Source organism: Tupaia chinensis, unplaced genomic scaffold, assembly GCF_000334495.1.
Source record: "Tupaia chinensis unplaced genomic scaffold, TupChi_1.0 Scaffold000335_1, whole genome shotgun sequence".
NCBI lineage: Eukaryota > Metazoa > Chordata > Mammalia > Scandentia > Tupaiidae > Tupaia > Tupaia belangeri.
This window is the reverse complement of record NW_006159829.1, coordinates 2,508,943-2,522,769: the sequence shown is the minus strand read 5'-3', so window position 1 is coordinate 2,522,769 and position 13,827 is coordinate 2,508,943. Positions and strand designations below refer to the sequence as shown.

At 46.2% G+C, this 13,827-nt stretch overlaps 1 protein-coding gene across 11 annotated transcripts in view; it reads right to left on the bottom strand.

Moving 5' to 3' along the window:
* The window catches only part of PTK2 (protein tyrosine kinase 2), a 291,358-nt gene that overhangs the window by 73,168 nt on the left and 204,363 nt on the right, over positions 1–13,827 (bottom strand). For all 11 annotated transcript variants that reach the window (XM_014589190.2, XM_006152112.3, XM_006152113.3 and 8 more), the window contains 4 exons: positions 11,251–11,335; positions 6,263–6,363; positions 4,772–4,887; positions 3,576–3,676 (listed from right to left, as the gene is read on the bottom strand). In XM_014589190.2, the coding sequence (XP_014444676.1) occupies positions 3,576–3,676; positions 4,772–4,887; positions 6,263–6,363; positions 11,251–11,335 (403 nt within the window). The remainder of the gene's footprint in view (positions 1–3,575; positions 3,677–4,771; positions 4,888–6,262; positions 6,364–11,250; positions 11,336–13,827) is intronic.

The window sequence follows — 13,827 nt, the reverse complement described above, 5'->3', positions numbered from 1 at the left end:
CTGGTCCCAAGGGGTTATTTTTCATAGTCTAAGTATATTCTTATTTACTAGCCTCTGAAATAGTAGTACTTCTGGGATCTTGTCAACTGCCTATTTTAAACACTATTTTGATGATGTAAAATCTTGGTCATCATACTGCATAGAATTCAGCTCCTAGGACTTGAACTGATTGTGACTAAAGCTGGAAAGAAACGCATTTCGGGGACTGGAAGATGGCGTAGTGGTTAAAGGCACTAGACTCCCACATGGCCAACCATGGTTCGGATCCTGAACCCGGAGGCTTCCTCTCTCACCTTCCCCTTTCTCTCTCTCTGTATCTCTCTAGTCAAACTGAAAAATAATAAAAAATAAAGTTAAAATAAAACAATTATTTAAAAAGTGCATTTCAAAATAATGGAAAGCTGACTTGGTCTTTTTTGAAGATAAATTACTAATCAATTTTATTTTTATAAATAAAAGGATCATTGTTTGGGACCAGCAGGTGGTGTGGTGGTTAAGGCACTGGACACTCCCACATGGCCGACCAGGGTTTGAGTCCTGAATCTGGTGGCTTGCTTTCTCACTTCCTCTCTCTTTCACTCTCACCCTCTGTGTCTCTCTGGTCAAATTAAAAAAATAAATGAATGAATAAATAAAAATAAAATAAATAATTATTTAAAAAATAAAAAAAAAAAAGGATCATTGTTAAAATGGTGATATGTCATGGACTCCCATGTAGTCGACCATGGTTCAAGTCCTGGACCCGGTGGCTTAAAATTCAAGCCGGGCATGTGTGCATGTGTGCGCAAGATCCCAAAAGGAAAATGAAGGAGAAGGGATTGCAGCGTGGCCATCCCCACTAGGGGGGTGAGTTCTCGCTTTTTGTCTCTGTCTGTCTGTCTGGCAAGCGCATGTGCCCTATAGCAAAAACCTCTCAAAAAAAAAAAAAAAAAAAAACAATAGGGAGAAGGAAGAGAACAGGTATGATATATATATATGATATATAGTACAAAAGGGAAGAGACCAGATATATATGTAAAAATCTGGGCTCATTACTGCAATGAAAAATCAAACACACCGAGGGACCAGCAGTTAGCGTAATGGCTATGTCGCTGGACTCCCATGTAGTCGACCGCAGTTTGCGTCCTGGACCTGGTGGCTTAAACTCATGCTGGGCGCATGTGCGTGCGTGTCCAAGATCCGGAGAGGAGAATGGAGGAGAAGGGATTGCGGTGTGGTCATCCCCCCAGGGGGTGACTTCTTGCTTTCTGTCTCTGTCTGGCGAGCACATGCACCCTAGAGCAAAAACCTCTCCAGAAAAAAAAAAAAGAAAAAGAAAAAAAAATCAAACACACCAAGAAAGAAACTGGGTTTTATAAAATGGTAGTAATAATTAGTGAGCACACTACAACCATATGGAAAACAACCAGACTTTAGCTGATGCTCTAGGAACATGAAAATGACATTAATAAAAATTCTGTTCAGTAACAACGTGAAGAATCAATGCAATCTGATTCCAAATAGGCAAAATTAAAGAAAATTCAAGTCTGGTTCTGTGGCCTGGTGGTTGAGGCAGCCAGATCCTACTTGGGTCAACCATGAGACCTGGGTCTGGCAGCCTGCGAAACAGAGTCCACATGTGCACGCAAGCTCGAAACCCCGAAAGGAGGGAGAGGTGCAGGAAAGGAGCCTGCGGAATGACCCTGCACCACAGGGGTGCTTTCTCCTCTCCCGCCTCTTTTTTCTTTCTGGCAAGCACACTCACCCTCTGGGAAAAACATAAAACAAAAAACCCAGAAAATCCACAAAAGCTAGATTTTGCTCAAAGTTGCTAGATTTGGCAGTTTTCAGTGAGAGTCCTTTCCTCAAGGCTATCACTGCACCGAGTTCCACGTGCCTAGGGCTGACCACCAGGTCAAAGGCATCAGGGGTGACTCCAATTTGTGGGTACAAATAAAGTGCAATGAACACTTGAGTAAAAGCTCTGCGTGAACCTAAATTTTCATTTCTCTGGAAGAACTGCCCAGGAGGCCAACTCCAAGGCCTTTTGCGAGATCGCCTGTGTAGGATTTTGTGTTTTTAGGTTTTTGCCATCGGGCATGTGAACTTGCCAGAGACAGGGAAAGTGAGAAATCACTCCCCGAGGGGGATGACCACAGTGCAGTCCCTTCTCTCAGGAATCTGGGCTCGTGCACACATGCCCAGTGTGATTTTCAAGCCACCAGGTCTGGGACTCAAACCAGACTCAGCTACGTGGGACCCAAGCGCATTAACCACCACGCCACCTGCTGTCCCCTCTTGCTTATTTTTTGTAAGAACTTACCAAACTCTCCCAAGTAGCTCTACCATTTTACATTCCCACCAGCAATTTATGAGTAGTTTCTCCACATTTTTGCCAGCACTTGGTGTTATGACTATTTTTTAGTTTAGTAATTCTGACAGGTGTGTAGTACTCTCTTGTAGCTTTAATCTGCATTTTCCTAATGGATAAAGAGCTGAACACCTCGATGAACTCTTTGCTATCTATATACCCTCTCAGTGAAATGTCTCCTTCGTATCTTTGCCCATATTCTAAATGTATTTTTAAAGTTTGCACCATAGAGTTTTTTTTTAAGTTTATTTCCTTCTTCCATAAGAGACAAAAACAGGGTGATGGGGTGGAGGGGGAGGAAAGTGGGGAGTGCAGGCACCTCAGAAGGGCTCCTAGGCTGTGACCACTCCCAGTCTCAGCCAGCCTGGTTCAGTGGCATCGTGTGCTTGGCCTGCTCAGGAAGGCCTAGGGACGCGAATCTAAGGCCTCGTGCACACCGGTCCGTTTGCACCACCACTTGGCCCCACGCCTATGGGAGTCTGAGAGTCCTTTCTGCATTCTAGGTACTTGCTCTTTGTCAGTTATGGACTGGCAGATATTCTCTCCTACCCTGTAGCTTCTCTTTCCATCCTTTAAACAGCATCTTCCATAGAAAAGAAATTCTTAATTTTCATGGGTTTAATTTACAAATTTGTTCCTTTTATAGGTCCTTATTTTTGATGTCAAATCTAAGGACCCTTTGCCTAGACCTATATCCCAAAGATAAACGTTTTCCCTAAAAATCTGTTTTATGCTTTATAGTGGTGCCTCTGCCATTTTGAAGTCTAGTTGAAGTTCACTCTCTGCCTAGGGACACACAACTGCTCCAGCACCATTACTGAAAAGGTGTCTGCCCCCCACTAAGCTGATTTCCATCATGGTCAAAATTCAGTTGAGCATATTAGAACATATTTGCCCTCTCCCCCCTTTTATTTTCCTTCTTCTTTTTTTGGTTGTTGTTTTGAAATTTTCTGTTACAAGGCACCTGTGCTCATGGGAAAAAGAGAAAGGGAAAGTGAGAAATCATCCCCCGGGGGAATGGCCACATTCTCCTCTTGGGGTTTTGGACATGCACTTATATCTGGCATGATTTTCAAGCTGCAGGTCTGGGACTTGAACAGCAGAGTTGGCTAAATGAGATCTAACACTTTAACCTCCACCAACCTGCTGGCCCAGGCACATCGTTTTTAGGAATACGAACATATTACGGATGCTGAGCCAATTTCTTATTGCTCTGATAGCTTACCTTTGTAATAAGTACTATCTTCCATGTATCGGGATAATCCAAAGTCTCCTAATTTCACACAGTCATTCGAGGACACCAGAACATTTCGAGCAGCAATATCTCTGATAAGGAAGAAGTTGAGGCAAAAATTTTAACACAAGAAAAAAACCCACAAACTCCTCCATAGTACATAAAGACATACAGATGCATAGCTTGCATACAATGCCAACAGACTAAGTTAGATATAACACATGTAACATGTATCTATGTATACACACACACACACACATTGCTGCTGTTGTTAGAGGGTGTGAGTTCGCCAAAGTAAGACAGAGAAAGAGCGGGTGAGGAGAAAGCACTCCCCACGGGGAGCGGTCCCTCTCTGTCACCTCTCTACCTGTCAGGATGTGGGGTCCACACACACGTGCTTGACATGTTTCTCAAGGTGCTAGGTCTAGGACCCTGTTGCCTTAACCATCAAGCCACTGAGCTGGCTCTCTCTATATAAAACTTTACTTGATATATATTCCTTTCAGCAGATATTTAATAAATAATGGTAATTATTTTGAGCTATTAAAAAGTATATTCTTAAATAATGAAAATCTTTACTGCTTTCCATAAAATCCTATTACCAACCATATTAACTGACAGTGATACACAATTAAGGTCTGTAATCTTGCCTTCACTAAAGAGATTTCATTAATAAAAGTTATCTTTGGAGTACTTGTAAATTATTTCACGATGCAGTTTGATTTATTACTGGTTAACACAAAACTCACTATAAACAATACTTAGCACATAAGTTGTAAGGGCTTTCACTTGCATTTGAACTACTGAGACCCAGACTACAGAGAAATGCCACAGAATGTCAGAAGATGTCATGTACGAGACTGTTGCATCTGTTTTGGGACAGCTTTCACATATTCACTGCTCCAGAGCCGAGTGCAGGCCCTTATCAGTATCTGTGGAAGGAACAGATGACCTGGAAGTCTTACACCAGGCTTCAAATATACAGTGGGAAGGTCCTCTTGCCATGTGTACTAGTAAGCCAGGGAACTGTCCTCTGACAGCACATAATGCAGGTGAGTTCCGGGGACCATAGGTGATAGAGAGCAACACACAAAAGCCTCTGGGGTGTGGGACTCTTCCTGCTCATCCTCCCCCACCCCTCCACCCCCATCAGAAGGCAACCTAACAGACTCATGTCTCTAACTCACCTGTGAACAAATCTCTTACTCTCTAGATACGCAAGAGCTGTACTGAGCTGGTAGGCATACAGGATCAAAGATGCTAGATCCAAACTGTATTTCCTTACTTGCAAAAATGACCTCAGCTTTTGGAACAATGGCCGAAAGAAAAAAGAAAAAGAATTAGTGACAGAATAGAAATCAATGGCATGACAGTTACATTCAGTTACAATGATATTTTGAGTGTATTTTTAGTAACATAAAAAAAGGCTTTAATTTTCCCCTAATAAAAGATGCATAACAAGTAAAACATTTTTAACTCAGAAATTATAGTTCTTTATTTGAAGTCTTACTGTAAAGTTAGGATCTTTTTGACTATACACAAACTTGTAAAAAGAACAGAAAAATATGCTGTAAGGGAGACCATAAAGTATCACTAAACAATAACGAATGGAACAAGAAGGTCCAGTTTCTATGCAAACCACCTAATACACTTCACCTCCACTTAAACATCATGTCCCTCCGGGAAAGCTGAGGACACTCTATGAGGAGGAAGGAGAGGCCCTCGCCTCTTCTTCCCCTATGAGTTTTGGACTCAGGAAAGGTCAAAGGGTCAACACTGGATGTTTATCCCACTGGGCTACTGAAGTTCCAGCTACACCTACACCTTTAATTCAGCTAAATGAAAACATGGCAGAGAAAGGCAGAATTTAACAACCTCAACAAAATGAATAACCAGAAGAGAAACATTTCGCAATAGTTTTTTAAGCCGGAAGAATTAATAAACTCTCCAGAAGCAAAAGCAGAAAAACACTATGATCAAAAAATACACGTAAACCGTAAACCCTCGATGTGATTTGGAAGTGCAGGACAAAGGAAGCAGAGATGTTCAGTTGATGAGAACAGAGTGCTGGTCTGGGCCTGCCCTGCCCTCAGGGATCTGATTCAGTGGGCCTGGGGTGGGGCCCAGAATGTGCATTTCCAGCAAGAGTCCAGGGGATGGTGAAGGGCTCACCAGAAACATTTTGGAGGAAGTCAGAGAGCTGTTGACAGTAACACTGTGTTATTCACACTTTAAAAAGAAACTGTGACCATATTAGTTGGGCTAAAAGGCACTGCAAAGTGAATTCTAAGACAGACTGAGGCAATGGGTAATTGCCTAAAATCCGCATTCATGTACCCCAAATCCATCAACGTTGTCTCACTGATCATGAAATCATTGGGCTAGTTCTTTAGACAATGACACCAGAGGGAGAGAAACATGAACCCTCTGGTCATCTGTTGCTGGTAGTTCTGATAAATCATTGGGCTGGAGAAGATGCTACTGCCGTAGTTCATGAGACATGAGTTGGGAATACCCATATTCTCTGGACCGAACCGTGTAACCTCAGTCAGACCTCACTGGGCAATCTAAGATATAAGCTGTACACACTGCCTGTCCAAGGCAGTGGTCTCAGCCACGGCACAGACCCTGGCCTCGCGGCCACGTCCAGGCAGACAGCAGGCTCCAGCTTGCAGTACCTCTCCGAGGGTACACAGCTCCATGATGATCCAGACCGGGTTCTCTGTAATGACGCCGATGAGCTTCACAATGTGAGGATGGTCAAACTGACGCATCGTTACTAGGGAAAAGGTTGACACAGTTAGTGCTTTGAAAATGCTTCCAGTTTTTCTGAAGACGAGTTCAGTTACAACAATGTAGGACTGACAACAGGGGCATCTGTTCAGCCCCGTAGGACCGTCAGCTCTTGAGTGAGCATAAATGGGCACGGAAGGCACATGGTGGGCCAGAGGCCCACGGCTGGACAGGCATCAGCCCTTTTCCACAGTAGAGTATGTTGTGAATAAAGGGTTAAGAAAATTCTTCATCCTTTTATAGAAAGTTGAGCTACTTTTATCTGCGAGGGGGGGAAGATGTACATGAGAGGGTGGGGGGTATCTTGGGCATGTGTGCACTCAGGGTGTTTTTGGTAGGCTCGGATCTGAACCTGAGGTCGGGTGAGGCCTTCAACACTTCAGCACAGCCCGCCACTGCCTGCAGCAAGGCTGGGTCAGGACTTATCCCCACGGACGTCTGCGGCCTGTCTAACTTCATAGGTTTTTACAAGTCCGCCAAGTTGGACCACGCAATTTATTTACTGGATAATGCTCTTATTAGGAAAAATCACTCGGACGCATAAACTGCTAGGGAGGAAGGTGGAATGGGAGGCACCAGCTAGGTGCTTCCTGAGTGAGGAGACCACAGGAACTGGACAGGTTCCTTGCAGGGCCCAAGCAGCCACCATGCCCATGGAACTTCTATCTAAATGGCTCCTGCGCTGACCACTGTGGCTTGTCCCTTTCCTGTAACTGGCCACGTTCCGGACTCTGACAGCCTAGACAGCTGTGGGTGCATTCTTGTCAGAGCGATGCCTGCCGCTGCCTGGCTGGCCTGCTGTGCTTCTGAGCTAGCTCTGCTCACAGGGAGAGTGGCCTCAGCTGAATGCCTGGCTGAGCCCAAGATGACCCAGAGGACACCACACACACACCTGTATACCTGGGTGTGGGTATGTACCGGACGTGTGACTGGAATAATAATTTCTAACACTTAGGCTAAGAAATTGTTTGCACAGTATGCTCAGATTAGTAAGACCTGGGACAAGCTGCACAGAATCTCAGGACTAGAAGTAACTCTGGGGCCAGCAAGTGGTGTGATGGTGGCGCACTTGACTCCCATGTGACAGACTGTGGTTTGAGTCCCGGACCTGGCAGCTTGAAACTCATGCCCAGTGAGTGTACCAGCACACCCAAAATTCCCAAAGGAGAATGGAGGAGAAGGGATTGTGGGGTGGCCGTCCTGCTGAGGGGTGATTTTTCTCTTTCTGTCTTTCCATCTCTCAGATGAGTGCACACGTTCTATAGCAAAAATCTGTCCAAAAAATAAAAATTGGAATTAACTTCATGGGGGAACCTGGTCTAGGGCTCCAAAAATATCAGGACGGCACAGACTATCAAATGGCAGCCTGCCTTCCTTTCCTTTAATGATCCAACCAAGTACATTAGAGTAGTAGCAGTATTTTTCTTTAAGTATCACCAAAACGTTATAAAATAACTGGCTAATAAATACTACTGGGACCGGCAGATGGTGTAGTGGACTCCCACATGGCAAACCATAGTTCAAGTCCCAGACCTAGCAGCTTCAAACTCACACAGGGCACATGCGCATGTATGCCCAAAGTCCCAAGAAGAGACTGGAGGAGAAGGGACTGTGGTGTGGTCTTCCCCCCCGGGGGGTGATTTCTCATTCTGTTTCTCTGTCTCTCTGGCAAGCTCATGTACCCTATAACAAAAATTTTTCTTACAATTAAAAAATGCTGTTAAAAAAATTATGAAAACCTTTAAAATGAGTAAAAAGAAAATCAGTGTTCTGTCTAGTTCACGCATTTATTTTATAAGTCCTAAGGTACAGGAAACTAATAATAATGAATGTAAATCTTATCTACAACAATGCAACTTGGGGGACCAGCAGATGGCATAATGGATACGTTGCTGGGCTCCCATGTAGTCGACCGCAATTCGAATCCCAGACCTGGATGCTTAAGATCACAAGAGGAGAATGGAGGCGAAGGGATTGCAGCGTGGCCATCCCCCATGGAGAGTGATTTCTCACTTTCTGTCTCTCTGTTTCTCTTTGTCCTTCTGGCAAGCGCACACGCCCTATAGTGAAAACCTCTACCCCCACCTCCCCAAAAAGGTACACCTAGGTTGTATTCAGGAAAATGAAGTAAAAATGCCCCGTGTATTTAAAAATTTATTTTGGAATTCATTATTCCTGACCCATGTGTAGCTCCTGGAATTCTCCATTGAACCAATGATAACATCTTACTGTTTCCTTCGTTAATCAATGATTTCATTTCTTTCTATCCCATTTTTTTTTCTGCCTACATTAGGAAAAAGAAATGCTTAAAGTCACTTCCCAATAACAAGCCTTTGAAAATCTGAAGACAATGCTCATATTCTCATGTGTCTTCTCTAAACAATGTCAACTTCTCGAAGGGTATGTTTTCAAGTCCTCACTCTGGGATCCACTTCTCACGGCACGAGGTAGGCATTACCTCCTCCCACATGAGGAGGGCCACGGTGAGTACAGCTGAAGCCGGGAGGCCTGAGAGGATGGGTTTCTCTGGCGCTCGTCTGGACACTGTGTACACAACACCCTGTCTACACACCCAAAGGTCATGTGGAGTTGGGGGGCCCTACGGGGGTGGGCTTCTCCCGGCACTCACCTGGACACCGTGTACATCGTCACCCCCTCTATACACCCAAAGGTCACAGGAGATTCTCAAAGAGCTGCCTCGCTTTCTCTTGAGAGAACTCAAACACCAAAAGTGTGCCCTGTCCCCTCAATTTTTTCCACATGTTCCAAGAACAGGACCTGGTAGCTTATGATTACTTTTATTTTCAACTTTGGTTTGCTTGTCCTCACATGCAGCTCCTCAGCCTTCTATTAGGTGGTCATGCAAAGACGCGTCATGACTTTCCCAAGACTCAGGTACTCCAAGGCCTTACTACACATACTAACCGGAGGAGTCCTGTGGTCACTAGGAGACTACCTACATGGAACTAAAGTCAACAGGGGGAGTAGTTAAACCTGCTATTTCTTTATGGAGGGCAGCAAGCCAAGGCCCGGGCTGCCCCTGTTTTGTAAGTGGAGTTTTGCTGGAACAGTATGTGTGTGTGATCTGTGGAGGTTTTCACAGTGCCACAACAGAGCTGATGCCTGTGGCAGAATGTGCATGGCCTGCGAGCCCAGCTATTTTTTTTGGGGGGGGAGGGGGTTTGCTATAGGGTGGGTGCGCTTGCCAGAAAGACAGAGAGAGACAGAGAGACAGAAAGAGAGACAGAGAGACAGAAAGAGAGCAATCACTCCCCGGGGGATGGCCACACCGCAATCCCTTCTCCTCTCGGGATCTTGGGCACGCACGCACACGTGCCCGGAGTGCGTTTAAGCCACCAGGTCTAGGACTCAAACTGCAGTCGACTACATGGGAGTCCAGCGACAGAGCCATTATGCTAACTGCTGGTCCTAAGCCCAGCTATTTCTACGTGGCCCTTTACAGATCCACTCCACAGTCCTTGGGTGAGGCCACACCCTGCCTACATGCTGCCTGTTATAGCCCTATGGACGCCCAGAGAGACTGCATCTACATTTCCCTTTGATGACAGTCATGCAAGTCTTTCAAAGGAGAAAACAAGGCTAGTCCAACCCACTATTCTTCTAAAGCTAAATAATGGAATTTTGTAATGAGAATTCCAAAGTTCTACAAAATTACAATAAAGTAACTTCAGAATAATTTTAGAAAAAGATTAATTTAAAATTTTTGCATTTTTAAAAATATGTAATGCACAAGAATACCCCAAAGTGAGGTCAACAGGGTGTTGGACAGTGACCGCTGATGTGGTGTGTGTTCTGGGCCAAAGCACGCTACAGAAATTGTTGCGACAGACACCACTGGCCAGGCCTTTAATGTACTTCAGTCAGAGAGTCAGGAATATGATACACCCTCTGGCAAATTAATTTACTGCACTGCCAGGGGTAAATGTTTACTATTAATAAATGCAGGGTAGAAGCCATTCTTTTATGTACGGGTCCCAGGGACACCAAACCTCAGGCACCATCAGGGCACATACTGCGTGCCTTTGTGCAGCATAAGCAAAACCTACACACGGGTCCTGTCCCCATGGTGCTCAAAGCCTGCAGGGAGAGACAGGCAATGGCCATTTGTAGCCAATGTACATTTAATTAATTGCAAACTGTTCTGAAGTGTGGTTCTTCAACAAACACTATCGAGGGGAGACACACGGCTAAGGAGGTCAAGAAGGATTCCTATGGGGATGACGTTCAAGCGAGGGCCTGCGAGATGAGAAGGAACAAGCAATGTGGGGAAGAAGAGCGACACTGCAGCTTGGGGCGGGCAGAAAAAGCTCAACATGGACAAGATGGCCAGGACCTTGCCCTCTAAGAGCTACGTTTAGGAGAAAGCATCTATGCATGTACAACTCGCCCGAGGCCACTTCATCCGGGAAGCACAAACTGAGAGCCTGAGGAATGGAGACGTCAGCTCCCACCACCATCAGAGCTCTCTTCCTGACTCTGCGGCAGTTCCAGGGCTGCTTCCAGGCCTACTCCTTCACCTGCCTGGGCTCCATCAAAGCAGGGTTGTGCCCTGTTCAGCTCTGTACAGGGCCTGGCCATATCTGGGCTAATGTGCACGTCTGCCCAATTCCAGTGTAAGGTGTTTAATGGTCCAGAGCCTGACACCAATGTGCCTGTACACAGAGAATACAAGTTTAGATGGAAACCTCTGCAGATGTGTGCCTGCACCAATTTATACATTAATATGCAAAGTAAAATAACGAATGCAGTTGTCTCATAAAAGTCAAAACAGTTTTCTTACTTCTTCAGGGACAGTTTAGGTTTCACAGACAGAAAGTCAAACGGAGTTCCACTGAGATTTCTAGAAACTTACAGGCTTCTTGAAGAAATTTCTCTCTCACGCTGTCCGAAGTACAGTTTTTACATGTTTTAATTGCAACCGCCAGAGCTGGATTCTCCTGTGTTAGGGAAATTATAGAATCACACACATGTGCAAAAATGGTTCAATACATTAAGCAACACGCACATTCATGAAAAGCTGTTTGTCTAACGACTATGTGAATCTGGACCAGACAGAATCAGAACTGTAGAATCTCATGAGAAGAACACTTAAAGAATAATTTGCATACACGTGGACACGCACCAGTCCTGCAAGCAGTGTGTTTACTCACTTGTCCACGAACGTCCGTGGAGGGTCTGCTACATGGCAGGCCCTGTCCTAGGCACAACAGACAGGGCCCCTGCTTTCATCAAGCTTACGTTCCGCTGAATCAGACAGCAAGCACAGTAAGTTCATCAGAGCACGAAGAAGGACACAGTGCAGTGGGAAAGAGCAAGAAGATCGGGATACGAGTTACTGCTTGAGGCAGACCTCGCAGAGTAGATGAGGCGACGGTGAACTGCTGGAGGAGAGGTGGCCAGCCAGGCAGCAGAGTGGGGTTACTGACGCCTGGCTGAGGGGACAGCCTGTGTGGTGTGATCCAGAACAGCAGAGGCCAGGGTGGCTGCACAGAGGGTGAGAGGGAGGTGGGCTGGGACAATGGGGCCAGATGGTGGGGGCCTCCTACGTCAATGTAAAGACGTAGCTTTTACTCTGAGTGAAATGGGGACCCAGGATAGGGTTTGGGCAGAAGCAGGCCAAGGCCCAACCTAACTGCATACTCCAGCTGTGGGCTGAGGGTGGCTGCAGGGAGGCACGCTCAGGCCCAGGGAGCTCCACGGACGGCTATCGCAGTAACCCAGGTAACAGATGAGGGTGGCTAAGACAAGTGCCACAGTACGGGGGGAGAGGACTGAGATTCCAGATCCACTGTGAAGGGAGGAAAATGTGGCTTCTGATGACCTGGGTGGGAGAGGGTGTCAGGGTCAGGTGTTTGGCTAGAGAAATTGGAAAGACAAAGTGGGAAGGTCAGAAGCTCGAGACGTGTGAGAGGAGCCAATCGTACTGGTGGATGGGCAGGAGAGGAGTAGGTGCAGAACACAGGAGCCTGGACGCGGCCCAGGCCATGACAATGGATGCAATCACCCTGGGAAACAGGACATCCAAGGGCTTGCCAACATCAGTAGGTCAGGGGAAGGAGGAGAAAATGGCAAAGGAGACTGAGAAGGGGTGACAAGCATGGCAGGAGAAAACCAAGGAAATGAGCTGTCCCAGGAGCCTGCAAGTTGATCTCTTCTTGAACAAGTTCAAAAGACAGAGCTTAAGAATACAAATGAGAGGCCACTGTGTGCACATCAATAGAAAGCCCTGGGTGCTTTCGATCGATCGATCGGCAATCACACATATTACCTTATCCCTGGCTTTCTATCACCTTTGCCAGGATCACTTGTCCAGCCCATTTCATTACGAATATTTTTGTAAGGTACCTCGCATCCCATTACAGAAGCAGAAAGGAAAGGAAGAAAGAGAAAGGAGAAAAGGAGGGGAGAAGATGGCAAATTCACAAGATCTAAGGAAGTCTGAGCATGACGGGGTGCCATTGTTGCTACCCACTGCCTCCTCTCTAGGAGTCTCTTCTGAGCCTTCTTGTGAAACGAGAACAAAACAAAATCAACCAGGCAGAGACTGTGGCTCCAGGAGAAGGCAGGCGGCCATAAGTGTGCACGCTCTTCTTAAATCTTTCTCCTCTTCCTTTTGCTTCCCTCTTCTTTTCCTGCAAGTGGCCAGGTGGTGCTGCTGTCGTCAGAGAAGACTATGTGCCACATGGACCCTGACAGCGCTGTGTGATCTCTGTCCTTAGACTTCTAAACAGGGGCCGGGTGTTCCTATGCTTTATGTAGAGGGTCTCATGGGGCTTAGATACAACCTTATCCTTGAGAACAAGAACGAGACAAAGCAAACGATATGCATTTTATAAATGGGTCAGTAGAGGCCGAGGGGCTGCATGGCTCGCCCCAGGTCGCCCTCCTAAGGGTAGCCTGCTCCTCTCCTGTTACAGGCCACTGAACTCAGGACTGAACAAGGCAGGCCGGCACAGCACAGTGCTAAGGGGCTGGACCTCACTTGGCCAGTCATGGTTCATATCCCAGCTCTGGAGGCTTGAAAAACACGCCAGACATGAGTGCATGCATGCCCCACATCCTGACAGGACGGAGAAATGGAGAGGACTGTGGCATTACCATGGCCTTCTAGAGGTGTCCTCCCCCTGCCCCCCTCCGACTTCTGTTGAGAGAATACACCCTCTGACAGCCACTTTTAAAAACTCCACAAATCAATCCCCTGAAAGACTGAATAAAGGTGACTGTTGCTGTGACAAGCAGTAGTAGTGGCAGCGGCCTGATAATACAGTACCTATTTAGAGCAGGAGCCACAGTCTCTAAGTGGGACAGAACGGTCCCTTGTCTCAAAACCTGGCTCTAACATGGAGCCCACGGTTACTTTCTTGAGAGCCAATGAAGCAAGGCTATGCTTAGGCAGTAGAGCTCAGAACGTCACCATGGGCCGCTCTTC